The 14,153-nt window shown below is 36.3% G+C and overlaps 1 protein-coding gene across 4 annotated transcripts in view; it reads left to right on the top strand.

Moving 5' to 3' along the window:
* The first annotated feature begins 438 nt into the window (after positions 1-438).
* LOC112054599 (protein vav) overlaps positions 439-14,153 on the top strand; it is a 30,552-nt gene continuing 16,837 nt past the window's right edge. For 3 of the 4 annotated variants that reach the window (XR_008250796.1, XM_052881233.1, XM_052881232.1), the window contains exons 1-4: positions 439-809; positions 2,819-2,994; positions 4,763-4,822; positions 5,803-5,980. Coding sequence is in view for 3 of the 4 variants with exons in the window: in XM_052881233.1 (XP_052737193.1) it covers positions 591-809; positions 2,819-2,994; positions 4,763-4,822; positions 5,803-5,980 (633 nt within the window). In the remaining variant the exon portion in view is untranslated. Of the gene's footprint in view, positions 810-2,818; positions 2,995-4,762; positions 4,823-5,802; positions 5,981-13,023; positions 13,175-14,153 lie in introns of all 4 variants that reach the window. The other variant, XM_052881234.1, reaches the window with a different exon arrangement.

The following is a 14,153-nucleotide window of genomic DNA, read 5'->3' as shown; positions in this document are numbered from 1 at the left end:
AAGTGTACAGGTGAAAGAGATAGGCATGGCCACCACCTATTACAGCCCATAACAAGGAGAAGGATGGAGATATCTCTCTCTTTTGTTAGTAAAGGATGGAGGATTCTCATTTTTTATTCTACGGTTGGGAGGGCCTGAGTAAATGTTGCCATTTTAAAATAAGCTTACAAATTCGAAATTCACAGATAAAGGTAACTTTTGTCTTTTTTTTTGTTATACGAACGCAGCACAAAAAGTTTATATTTGTCTAACTTAAGTTTAATAGTTTAAGTGCTTTAAGCTATCAAACATATGTATTATAACAATGCAACGAAAGTACGAAGACGTTAATTCAATTTTTATTACCAAAAAAACTAGAAGCATAATCTGTAACAACTTGAAAAAAAAGTTGCAATGAAATTTTTGTAGCACCAACACTAAAATTCAGTTGTCAAAAACACTTATTCTGCTATGGCTGTCGTATGTTTGTTGTATCAATTTGTATGTCAATTATCAATTAACCCTTGTTAATAATGGCCTGTTGATTATTAAAAAGCAGAGCTTTGTGTGAGAACTATCGATGTGCAGTGTTGCGTCCGTGTGACTGAAACATGGCGAGCAGCAGCGAAGACCTTTGGCGCGAGTGCGCGTCCTGGCTTACGAGATGCAATTTGCTGAGGCCCGATCATAAAGCAAATTGGCCTACGAGTACTACACACGACTTGGCGTACACCCTCCGGGACGGCGTGCTGCTGTGCAGCTTGCTGAACGTGCTGCAGCCGGGGTGCATCGACATGAAGGACGTGAACCAGCGGCCACAGATGGCACAGGTATGTTGTGCATATCTTTGCGACCTTCGTTTTAACCGATCTGATGCATATTCTAATATGTATTTGAATGAAACATTTTAAACTCGTCCACATATCTTTATGAATATATGCTATTCTAATAGTAGTCTTCCTAGATGGTTTTAAATATTCACTATTTTGCTTAGTAAAATAATTCTAAATAGATGATTACTTTTACCCAAGTATGGCTAAGTAAAGGAATGGCAAAATATATAACAGTCTATGCATCACATCTGTTATTTATTCTATGAGGAAATTAACATAATTATAGCAATTAAATTAATTATAAATTAAAGATATTAACATAAATATATATGAAAGTAATTGTTACATATTATTGCCATAAAACTGCTGATCATGTAATTGAAGGTCCAGCTTCATAATTGTATTGATCGAAGCTTTGCACAATAAGATCATTGAATGAAACAACTATCGGTTGGTACAATAATAGTTGACTCAACAGTCCACATGGCAGTAATCTTACGAGCGACGTCCAAGGATTTTGATATTTTTTTCTTTTTGGTTTTAACCATCACATGAAACAGTAATATCAACAATTATTGCACAACACTCTGACCAATCGACTAGCAGGATGTCTAAATCATTTTAAAATAAGGGATTAATTGGAATAATAAATGTATAGAAGCTTCATAGTGATCATATTGGTGCATCAGCGAAAGCTACTTAGCATATTATAAATAATAAACATCTCAACATAACAGGGAGGATGTTCCCAAGTCATTGATTATATGAATGAGTACAGTTAGATGTCCATTGATGTGCTTGATATATTAATTATTCATGCATATGAATGGTGAGGACCTCAATGTTTGAATCAAACATATTAAAGCTGCCTTATACTATTATCTACATAGGAAACTGATGAATGGACTACTTTGTACTATATTTATGTTGTAAATGTTTTGTTATCTTATTGAAATTGAGGTCTTTATCTTTTATAATTTGAGCTTTTTGATACTTATATGAATAACAAATTTCTGTGTGTATATGTCTATTTATGTTAAATTGTTGCAATAGTCTTTGACATCAAACAAAATTAACATGAATTATGAAGTCTGTCAGTTCTGTGACTGTCGGCAACCACCAACGGTACCTATAGTATGACAAAACAAATGGGAATTTTACTAATAATTTATTACAATAACACTCACGATTTAAATTTATTATATGAATTTTAAATATATTTTAATAGTAAGTGATACAACTAAATTTTCTAGAATGATAATTAATGCAGATTAGAGTCTATAAGAGTCTAGATGCAGATCAAAGTCTCATAACTCAAAAGAGATAAGAAAGTTGCTATCAACAGAAGCTAAGTTATCAATGTGTTACACTGAATTATATGAAATAATTAATAATTAGCTAGTAATATATTATTGAATTGAAGAGATTTTTTCATTTATTTTTATTCCTTATAATAGTACTTCCTTTGACTACTCAACTGATGGTATGGTGCTACATATGTAACGGAATGCTAAATCACTTGGCAGTACATCAATTAAAAAAACCTCAATCACCCCAGCTGGGGATCGAACCCAGGGTCTGTCTTGTAAAGTTGTTGTTTTTTTTTAGAATTGAATGTTTATTTTTATATGAAGCACTTTGCACTTGACCAAAATGTAACCTTGCATGTTGAGATTTAGCTTTCTTTCCTTTCATCTTGGTTTATGTGCCTTCACTTTTGACTTAAAGATGTCCATGTTGTTAACTATAAGTAAAGTAATGGTTCTGATTTGGTAATTCAACATTATGCCACACATCACAATTAGGTTTTCTTGTTTATTATTATTATTATAAACCCATATTCGGCTTACTGCTGAGTTCTAGTCTCCTCTCAGAATGATAGGGGTTAGGCCATTAGTCCACCACGGACCGGACCAGATTCGAACCCATACCTCCGTAATTGAAGGCAGAAGTCATCCACTGGGCTATCACGGCTCTTTGTATTATACATTTCACCATTGTTGCAGTTTCTGTGCCTGAGGAACATCAAAGTGTTCCTCCGAGCGTGCCACGAGGTGTTTGAGCTGCGGGAGACGGATCTGTTTGACGCTTCCATGCTGTTTGATCTGTCCAACTTCCACCGTGTTCTGTGCACACTCGCCAAGCTGAGTCAGTCACCTAAAGCTTTGGCAAAAAATATTCAGTGAGTACACAATTTGTATATGTAAGTAAATAGACTCGCAGACAGCTGCAATAAAAATAAATATAAAATAAAAAATAGATATATTAGAAAACAAGTGTAAATCTGTACTTACTGTGTAAAAAAAATACTAATCGAGTTAGAAACAATAATGACGATTATCGAAACACAGAAACAATTTATAAAAATTCTTGTGTTATTCTGTTCCTACTAATGTGGCTCTACTGGACGGAATTTCACGCGATTTTTCACCCATATATTAAGCAAAGTGTTGAAAAACAACTTTTGTTTCCTTTATACGAAATGTTAGGAAACAAGTTATTTGGAAAAGCCAAAATTTCACGCGGGCGTAGAGTAGAGGTCGAGTTTACGATTTTCAATAAAATTGCTGAAAAAAATAATATTTAAGAAAAGTATTTTATATTTTATTAAATCAGCGTGCTGCTTGCGTTTGCAACAATAAGCAAATATACGTAAATATTTATTTTTCTTAATTAGCTGTTTTAAAGCCATTGCAATATATTAACCTCTAAATTCTTGGATTTAATTGAGGAAAGAGGCCTTCGCGGTGATCGTTAACCTGTAGCTGCCTCGCGAATAAGTTTTATTGCGCAACATGACATACTAAGCTCGCACGCGCCACTCGCCACGCGTTTACCTGTAATTGGATGCGTAAATCAATAACTATGACACCAAGATCAATTAAATTAAAAAAAATGTATCATGTTCACGAGCAGATGGTCCATGGATGTGGCAAACTATCGCCTAGGTATAACATATCATAGAGCTTTTATAGAACACATCTTATAATGAGGCTATGCTGCGGCCGTTAACCTGAGGCATATGTGCTAAGCCTCATGGGTTTACCTCAGTGCAGGATTCTGGAAACTGATGCCCTAAGCAAATATTCCCTGTGGACCCCCTATCCTTATGTGAAAACAATGTTAATATGTACCGTAGGCGGAATATGTATCAATCAACGTCAGTTTAAAACATAAGCGGATTTTGAGATTAGGTAACTATCGTACGCTCTTATTTTCTGTCGTCTTTGGTGCCTCCCTTTATACGGGATGCCCCTATGAACTATTTAAGCAATTGCTTAAATAGTTTATAGGCTAATCCAGAACTGGTTTACCTCTCACTACCTGGCGCCAAAAGTAAACATGGCCCTTTACTTCCCCTGTCGAGCTCTGTCTACCTCTACTACTAATAATTCGATTTTACTTTTTGGCTGTTATAAATTCATATTTGCCAAATGAACACAGATAGGACCATTCGATTCGATATTCGATGATAGCTATCAGTTAACATTTTGAAAATCTACTAAGTATATAGATAATACTTTATTGTTCATTCTTAACCTTACACAACATAGAAAACACAATAAAAATGTGAACCTTTCAAGCTCTATAAGCTTTTGAGTACCTAAACAACCGGCGGTCAAAACTCTTGAATGAAGAGCCTCCTCGCAATACGTGATGTCTCGAGAATTTAAATCTGACCCTTGATCCAACGGCCAAGCGAAAGCTTCTTAAGATGATGGTTCATTGTCATTATCAACCCATATTTGGCTTACTGCTGAGCTCGAGTCTCCTCTCAGAATGATAAGGGTTAGGTTAATAGTTCACCTGGCCCAATGCGGATTGGCAGACTTTACACACGCAGAGAATTAAGAAAGTTCTCTGGTATACAGGTTTCCTCACGATGTTTTTCTTTCTGATAAAGATAGATGATGGTTAGAGCTTTTTAAACATATTATTATTCTTTGCAGGCCATTCACAGCTAGAAGAACACAATCAGAGGAGGACATCTACAAAGATTTGCAATCAGTGTAAGTACTATTTGTAATTCAGTAGTAATTTAGCGGACCCTCATTTGATCGCTTCGTTAGCGTAACATTGAACAGATATTCAATAAAGAAACGTCTTCGATGTCTCCGTAATTTGCCAGTAAATTGTTTAGTAACCTAAAAATAGATCTCACATAAACACAAAATACATTTAGAAAATTTTCGGTAAGATATAAAAGAAAATGTCAATAAGAGTATTTAAAAATAATTAACTTTCTTGATTTATAATGATTACTGGCATTTTATTTTACATGGTATCAGGAATCCGAAGAGTCTATTTTTATTATTTAATTACGAAACAGGAAATACAAGACAAGTAGAGGATTAAATGAAATAAGATTTGGAGGATAATAAATAAACAAACGTTGTTTCAATTCGTCATTAAGATAAACTCTTCTCTGAATTAATTAGACGAGTTTCTAAAAGCTTTCAGGTGTAATTTAAATTAAAATAGAAATAATGTAAATTCGTAAAGGGTAAACATTTTTAGATTTGGTCGTAAAGTTGGTGTGCGGCAAGATCGCAATGACGAGATTTCAAAAATCGCACGCCATTGTAAATTAGTTACTACATTGTCCCGAGTTACAACACTACATGTCATTGTTATAGCGCGTCTCTTTCAAACAAAATTCCGTCTTCCAGTACCGAATGTAGAAGTACTAGAAGTACCTACATAAATCATTAATGCAGCTATTTATATTGCAAATCAAATACAAGATAGTTGAATTACATAGGACGATTTAGGTAGTCAATAAATTTAAAAACTATAAACTTGTATTACTAGCAATGGTTTTTCCTCAACGCTTCGTAGGAATTCATGTCAGTGAAAAGGAAGCATCTCTCACACTTTTGAGTGCCCATGCGGCTTACATGCCAAAAAGTACTAGGCACACATAAAATATGAAGAAACAAAACGATTATTCGTTACCACACAAATCTAAACTGTAATGCCCTTGCAATAGCGCTGCTCTATCAAACGAGATTCCACCGCCATATGACGTGGTGGAGTACCAGGAGCACAGGCAAACGAACGAAGTGCCGTGGATACAGTTCACGATACCCAGCGTCGCCTGCGAAGACCGCGTGGAGGAAATATACGAGGACCTTTGCTACGTGAAGTTCGCAACCGATATGCCAGAGGTGGAGATGTTTCTAGCTCGCATGTTATATTGGAACGTAATATTATCGTAATTGGAACAGCCCATCACTATTTTATCACTGATTTGAAACTTGAACAGATTTGGTGACTAAAGTTTTGTCCTAAAATCATTCGAAATTACTACATTGACATTTTTATATCGATTTAGTTAACGTCTATAAATTCTGTATACTTCAAAAATTATATATAATTGTATCATATTCATGTTGATATTTCTTGAATTACTTAAAGATATGTTGAGGTCCTTTTCATTATTACAAAGACCGTAGTAAGTAACTCCGCATAGTTCAGGTACTTTCAGCGTAAGCACATTCTTCTCGAGCTAATTGACCCAGAAATATAGCGACGTGTGCCGAAATTGCTCGACCGAACGTGTCACCACTACATACTTACTATAAATTAAAGTCCTCCGCCTTGTCTCTAGCTAATCTGATAGATTAGAATTTTCATAGAGTTCTCACCAGTATCCAGGTTATGAAGGCTATAAGCTATAATACAGGGTGTCCCGTAATTAATGGATAAAACGCAAATGGTGGATACACCACCTATTTATCTAAAACTAATTTGAATAGTTTTCCAAAAATTTACCAAGTTACCAAAATTTTCCATCTTGAATCAGTTTTTACTGTAATATGTATAAATGCGTAAGTTTTGGACGGATGAATGGATGTTTGTTACTCAGTTAAGAGAACGTAACTCCAGAACGGCTGAACATCTTTGTATGAGATTTGGTACAGAGAAAGATCTGGTATAGAAAGTAGGCATTTTATTCTAATATTTACGCAAGAACGAGATCTACGCATGTAAAACCTCGAGCCACAACTGCTCCCTTATATAATTCAAGTATATAATATGTTAAGCATGGTGTGATGTTGGAGTCAAAATGAGACGAATATCTTTGCAATCCATGGATTCACCGTGCGGGTGCCGGGTACATCGCGTGGTAAAGAGAAAAACTCCAAGCAAACTCCAGGACTTGTGATCGGTGGATGTAGGGTTAAGTAATTCCATAATCGATTAACACTTCCCTCTTCCGCTCGTGTTGTTCTGCCTGCCTAGCCAAGTTTGGTAAGATCCTATTAGAGCAGCTTTGGACATCTGTTCTAATATAAAACTAGCTGCAATTCTAGAGAGGCCAAGGTCTTTAAGCAAGTTATAGAGAGATTTAACCTAACCATAACACCACTTATGATTTAATAAACCATAACACGTTCCGAATTACGATAATGTTACGGACCTATATAATAGGCGGACACGTTTAGAGGCCGCTTGCACGTTTCCGCTGTTTTCAATGTAAATATACAAAAAAATATCTTTCAAGAGTTTCCCATTCAATCTATTAATAGGTTATGTAAATAGACGGAACAATAGATTGCCGAACTTTTGGAAGTGAAAATGAGTGTAACGTATTGGTTATCGACACATATACGTATACCCATAATTATGAATGTTATGGTTGATTATTACACGTTTAAAAGATAGTTAAAATGTCGAACTGTCCATCAAAAGTTACTTTGTTTTACCTTATTATATCTACTGTGGTTATACTATTCCTTTTTAAATATTGGTATGTTATCGTTAAATGAGATGTGGTTGTTCATACGTAAAACTTATTCTGTACAAATTAATGCTTAGTAAATTTATGTACCGGATTTACAAAGTAGTTACAAACGTGTATATTTACCTGTGTAATACCACGTGCTCTTACTCGGGTATATAATAAATACTCTTAGGTAGCTATAGGCTACAGTCAAGTCGCATATCGTAGTCATCCACCATGCGATAAATACACCGTTAGTTTTATCGGATGTCAAGCCGTTAGCGCTGCAGGCACGTGGGCTTATTGACGGCGCTGTAGTGTGCGCGCTGTAATTACAAGACAGAGGTCCTGGGTTCGCTCCGCGGCTAGGCCGATTGAGGTTTTCTTAAATGGTCCGGGTCTGACTGGTGCGACGCTTCGGCCGTGGCTAGTTACCACCCTACCGGCAAAGACGTACCGCCAAAATATTTAGCGTTCCGGTACGATGTCGTGTAGAAACCGAAATGGATGTGGATTTTCATCCTACGCCAAACAAGCTAGCCCGCTTCCATCTTAGATTGCATCATTACTTACCATCAGTTGAGATTGCAGTCAAGGGCTAACTTGTAAAAAAATTGATTGGTGGGTGGCAAGCATAACTCAGTCCTCGCCTGCGTGGTAAAGGGGTGCGAGGTAAGACGAGGGGAAGATAGAAAGTTGCAGGCAGCAACACGTGCGCCAGTTAATAAATGAAAAATACGTCTGCCCATCTCTAACTCCCCTCTATCGTCCCGCACCCCTGTGCCGCGCAATCGAGGACCGAGTCATGCTGACAGCCTAAAAACGTGCTCTCCAAAGCATGGGCGTAGAGTGCGCGCAAGATAAGTCTACTCCCAACTGGTGGCGCTCTTGATGCCAGCTTTACCGCGATCTCTTTTTCCCGCCTAGAGATACATAGAGATAGATGACAAGATGACGGCAATTGATTAGTTCTTGATTGTAGCCACGCGCAAAATGACGCACTCTAGAGTTGAATATGTGATAATAAAAGTAACCAATTTGGTATGTCTTGGTATGTCAGACTGCAATGGTAAAACTGCACAAACAGATTGAGGTCGCCATTGACGGTCAATTATTCTCACGTTTCTGAAAAGCAAACGGTACCCACGCGGCATACTATAGAAGTCATGTACGCAGTAACCAACACACGCTCAATTATAGTCGTGGGTGCTACAGAAACGTGAGAATAATTGATCGTTTGTGGCTAGCACTGAGCAGTTCGTTTTTGCAGTTTTATCGAACGTATCATTGTCGTGTGGACCAGGCATTAGGCAGCAGCATTTTGAGATGTTTTGCTAGTATGTCGGTAAAATAAAATAAGAATCGTTAATAATAATTAACCATTCTGTTGCATATATGCTGATAGATAGGTATTCCAAATTGAACAACAATCCCACGATTTGACTTACGTAACGTAATTCTATACGTACGAGTTCCACGTAATCCTTTATTTCTTAGAACTTCGTTTGTTTCCTATCTCAAACAAAATATACGCTATCGTTTGTAAGTGATGTATTCCAGTACATATGGTACTTTTCAGAATCTCGAGCAGATCTAGATAATAGAATCGGGTAATCTATGGTTATCCATAAGTCTTTATCGATGCACTTGAATGAAATTATAGATAGGTAAGGTAGGATAAATAAGTTATATAAACATCTTGCAATTTGGAAAGTTAACCATTACGCGCGATAAAATTCGCACCGAAACAAAAATGTTGTAGTCTTTTTGATATAATTCCAAATAATGACGTGATTGTAATCAATAGTTTTAATTTATTTCGAATAAACATGATATTCATTAATTAATTAAAAGCTCGTAGAATGTGTAACTTTTGATGGATAGTTCTTCATATAGAACGCAAAGGATTTTACAATTTCAATGTACCTAAATGGCTAAATTACTTTTGATCAGTTGAGCTTCTTTTTTTTTTGGTTTTCCCTTTAAGCTGTTATCATCTGCTTTTAGATGAGTGGTTTCTTTGTATAAACATAATAATTTCTAACTTGTATTATAGCCATGTGTATATTTTGTAATGAATATTTCATGTGTTTTAAAAGCTATTGCTTAGTCATCGAAAGAGTTCGCTGTAGCCTCATGATAAAATAATATACCTCAAAACGTATAATTCAGTCCTCGTCTGCGTAGTACAATAATACATGGCCTGTAGCCATGTGGCACGTTAATTCTCTTTCTACAAACGCTAACGCTTGGAAAATTAAAAAAAAAATGTGAATGACATCGATTATCGTCAAGTCACGTGATCAAGTTGTCGATCGGATCTGTCATTCCCATACATTTCGTTAGTTTTCGAAGCGTTAGCGTTTGTCGAAAGAGAATGACGTGCCACTCATGTCTACAACGGGCCCTGGGGTGCAAGTTATGAAGGTACAAGAAAACAGAGAGATATAGGTACACCAAAGCGATTCACAAAAACGTTTTATGAATTGACCAATACCTTGTACATTGGCCATAAGGAATGCCCACGTGTGATTCACTAATCTATGTAGCATACGGTTTTAATAGTTACATCTTCCCATGTTACAAAATACGTCCTAAGATAATATTTACTCAACGCCCCCACGTCTCGCGCCTAAAACAACTCACTCTTTGAGCTCTTTCCGTACGGTAAACCAACTGTTGCCCTGAGTGGTGGCGATAAACACGGGCGATGACATGCGCTAATTGGCCGTGTCGGCCTTCAACTTGTAAATATTATAAACTATACAGGGTGCTCGGAAGTATTTCCTATAACTTCAAGGTGTTTGACGAATCCACTTATAGGAGCCGAACTGCATAACTTATATTTTTATAACTAAAGAATTATAAACTTTTATGTTTTCACACAAAGTAATTCAAATAATTCGGACTATCTATGTAACACACGCCTTTATCTATCCTTGCATTTTAAAATACGTAAAGCTTGGCTACGTATATAATTATAAGGAAGCGTATATGGGATACATTTTATGATCTACTAGCTGATGCCACGCGGTTTCACTCGCGTGGTTCCCGTTCCCATAGGAATATGGGAATAATATATAGTCTATAGCCTTCCTCGATGAATATTTAACACTGAAAGATTTTTTCAAATCGGACCAGTAGTTCCTGAGATTAGCGCGTTCAATCAAACAAACAAACAAACTCTTCAGCTTTATAATATTAGTATAGATTTACAAAAGAAATATTATTTACCTCGAAAATATTAATTTTAGAACACATGTTCCTTGAACATTTTTAATTAATTTTCGGTAAAGAATATAATCCCAGATTTATGGGAAATACTCTCGAGCATCCTGTATAGTGCTGCCGAGTGCCGGGTACAGACAGTATTTTTCTTACTACAGTAGTTAGTATTATAGCAGAACTTTTAGCTTAGCTCGCCCGGGGAAACACTACAGCCATAATGTTATATTTAGCCGCCAAGGAATATTGTTTTGCGATTTGAAACTACAAGCAAGTGCGATCTAAGCTCTAAACCTGAGTCTTAAGTGAATTCAGTCATTCAAAATAGGTTTTTAATGATGATGATTATGCTTAACAAATGGCATCTGTCAACTCATTGCAGTCTCTAGGAAAACATATTGCAAAACATACTCTTACCTACTGATGCCAAGGGAATGGCTTTTTAAATAGAAAAGGGGTAAGGACTTAATAGTTTTTAGAGGGGGAACACTATACCTACCCTATGGGAACGTTATACCCTGTGTTAGGAGAATACTATGTTAGTAGTAATTATTATTTTAAAAGAAAGATAGTTGAAGATAGATGTTGAAATTTTTTGGTTGTAAATATAAGACTTTCTATTAGTCTCCGTTATAACATTGATCGTGGTTAAATTTGCATTAAAACTATTTTAGAAATTTGGTATGCATAAGAAATGTAAAGCTTCTAGACAGCGTTCGATTTTGTTCTAAATATTTTTTTAACACCTTAGTATATTGATATCGTGTATGTTAAAATGATTTGACCTAGTACCTCAAGGATTCTAATTCTTGATGTTGTTTAGCTTCTATGAAGCAAAAAACGTATCGTCGAACTGAAAAGTGATTGAAAATAACATAATTAATAAAATATTATAATAATTGTAGTGCTCATTCAGAATCTTCTTTTTCTTACAGTACTACTTCTATAATAGGTCGGCGACCATTTATGTGAATACAAATTCGTTTATTCCATGTAAGCTTACTTCATGTGTAACTTTTTGTCAACTTTCATTATTTGTAGAGACTATTATTCGGAAGGCAGTTTCTGCTCAGAAAATCCGGCAGGAAACTCAACACTTGCTCGTTTTTTGTTTTATTCTTGTACTCAGCAGTCCTGACCAGTGAACAAGGAACCTTTTATTAAATCACTGATGGAGGTTTTTCTCATTCCTTCCTTTATATTTTCTTCTGTATATTTGGGGAATTAGCTGCAATTAGTCACATTTTGGTCGTCGATATACTCGTCCGTCTAAATTTTCCATATTCTTATAACTTCCTTCATAAACGAAAGCGGAATGAGGTGGATGTTTTGAGGTGCCAGTTAAAAATATTTTGGTATACTTTCGATGACAAATTATAGCCGTCCACGCCGGAACCATAGTAAATGGTCTGCCGCGTAATCGCACGCGACTTGAGTATCCGCAAAACAAGTAACAACGTACAATCCGACAGCGGACATTCTTACACGAAACACTTCTAGCCGACAGTTGTTTAGTAGTACGAGAGTATCCGACGGTGACATTCGCGAGTGTGTAGTCGTAGACTATCTGTGCCCGGCTTTTAGGAATATCAGACTAGGGACTAACGGACATGATCCATAAAGTCTAAAGATTTAACTATTGGTGATCCACTGTGCTCGAGTTACCTATATTAAAATTTTAAACTGAAGACTGCATCGGTAGAGAGAAATTATTACATCGTAATAAATATCGCGTCCATGTGAAATGTAGTGGTTGCAGTAGAACAAAAAGTATTAAAGGATTTATTAACGCTTTAATTCATGTATAGTGGACATTTGACGAAACTAGGATTGGTTTTAGTGTTCATATGTCATCTATAGTGTGTGAATGGATTATCCCCGGTGCTGTGGTTCCTAACCTGTTTCAATTTTATCACTCCGAGTGTACGACGATGAAATGAAAAAAAAAAAAATCAAAAATCATTTATTTCAAGCAGGCTCAGTTTACAAGCACTTTTGACACGTCAGTTGACTATTTGTAAAGATTCTACCACCGGTTCGGAAGGCAGGTTCTGCTGAGAAGATACCGGCAAGAAACTCAACAGTTGCTCTTTTGAATGTTAACAATAAATATTGATACAAATAAAGTAATTAATGTAAATATGCCTTTACTTCGGTAAATTGCCATAAAGGCAAACATTTGGGGGGTTAAAACCCCCAAGTTAGGAACCACGGTGCCAGTGTGACCGTACGCTAATTGTATATGGGACGCGTGCGCAGCGGCGGCGCGGTCGCGAGCCGGGACGTCGGTGAGTACGCCAGCTACTGCGCGCGCATCCACGACGAGGAGATCTACCACGACCTCTGCGCCGTCAAGGGGCCGCCCCGCGACCCGCCCCCAGCCCCGCACCATCCCATCGCTTTCAGCACAGTATGCCATTCGGTTTTATTTTTATTTTTTTTAATTTTGTCTATTATTTCTTCTTATTTTTTGTCAGAGGGTTTGCCATGAACTTTAAAGTGTTGAGCTACAATAAAAAGTTTATGATGATAAATTAATGTTATAAAACTAAATTTCTATTTGCCTGACTTAAATTATAAGTCATCATATTGTACTCATAAGCAAAGGTACACAACTTACGCTATTACGCCTCTTGATGTCAAGGCCTTATCTTTTGGGCCAAAAAAGCACCAGTTCTAGCGACAGCTGATGCTTGAACGATCAGGTCATTTCATTTAAATTATAATAAAAATAACGTAGTAAAATAAAGAGTAGGGCAATGTATAATATGTACTTATATGAATAAAATACAACATAATTTTATTTCATGGTAAACCCTTATTGGTATCGGAACTAAGGGTGTTTAATCCTTTGCATCAAATAACTTTACCGCTATGAAATCCACTTTCCAAAATCCGTGGACCTGCCAATTTTATTTACTGGGTACATATCACTCAGTTGAGCCAACTTTAGAGCAGTAAACTTATTTGATGCGAGCCATATTGACATAATCTACATTTATGACGAATCTTAAGAAAGGCATCAGATATGTCTTTGTAAAATCAAACACTTGTTGAAAGTGATCTTATATTACATAGAAACAAAAATCATGAGTTTTAAAAAACATGGGACAAAAATTTTCCCTCAAAATTGTATGGTAATGGTCTAATTGTCCATAAATGCCTCTATCTCGCAAGTTTTGATGAATGTTGTGACTATTAGCGAGTGATTGGCTCATTTATTACAGTAATATGTCGCTCTCACTGGCTGAGCCCCATTTTCATGCCTCACTTGGAATTTTAAGTGAACAAGTAAAAGTCTAGCACGACGTTACGAACGAAACGAAATGTATGAATTATTCATGAACCTCGTTACTTCCGATGCCATTTTGTTTTTTTGCCGCCAAGTA

This window comes from Bicyclus anynana, chromosome 4, assembly GCF_947172395.1.
Source record: "Bicyclus anynana chromosome 4, ilBicAnyn1.1, whole genome shotgun sequence".
Classification (NCBI taxonomy): Eukaryota; Metazoa; Arthropoda; class Insecta; order Lepidoptera; family Nymphalidae; genus Bicyclus; species Bicyclus anynana.
Note: the sequence above shows the minus strand (reverse complement) of the source record. Positions and strands in the feature narration are given on the sequence as shown.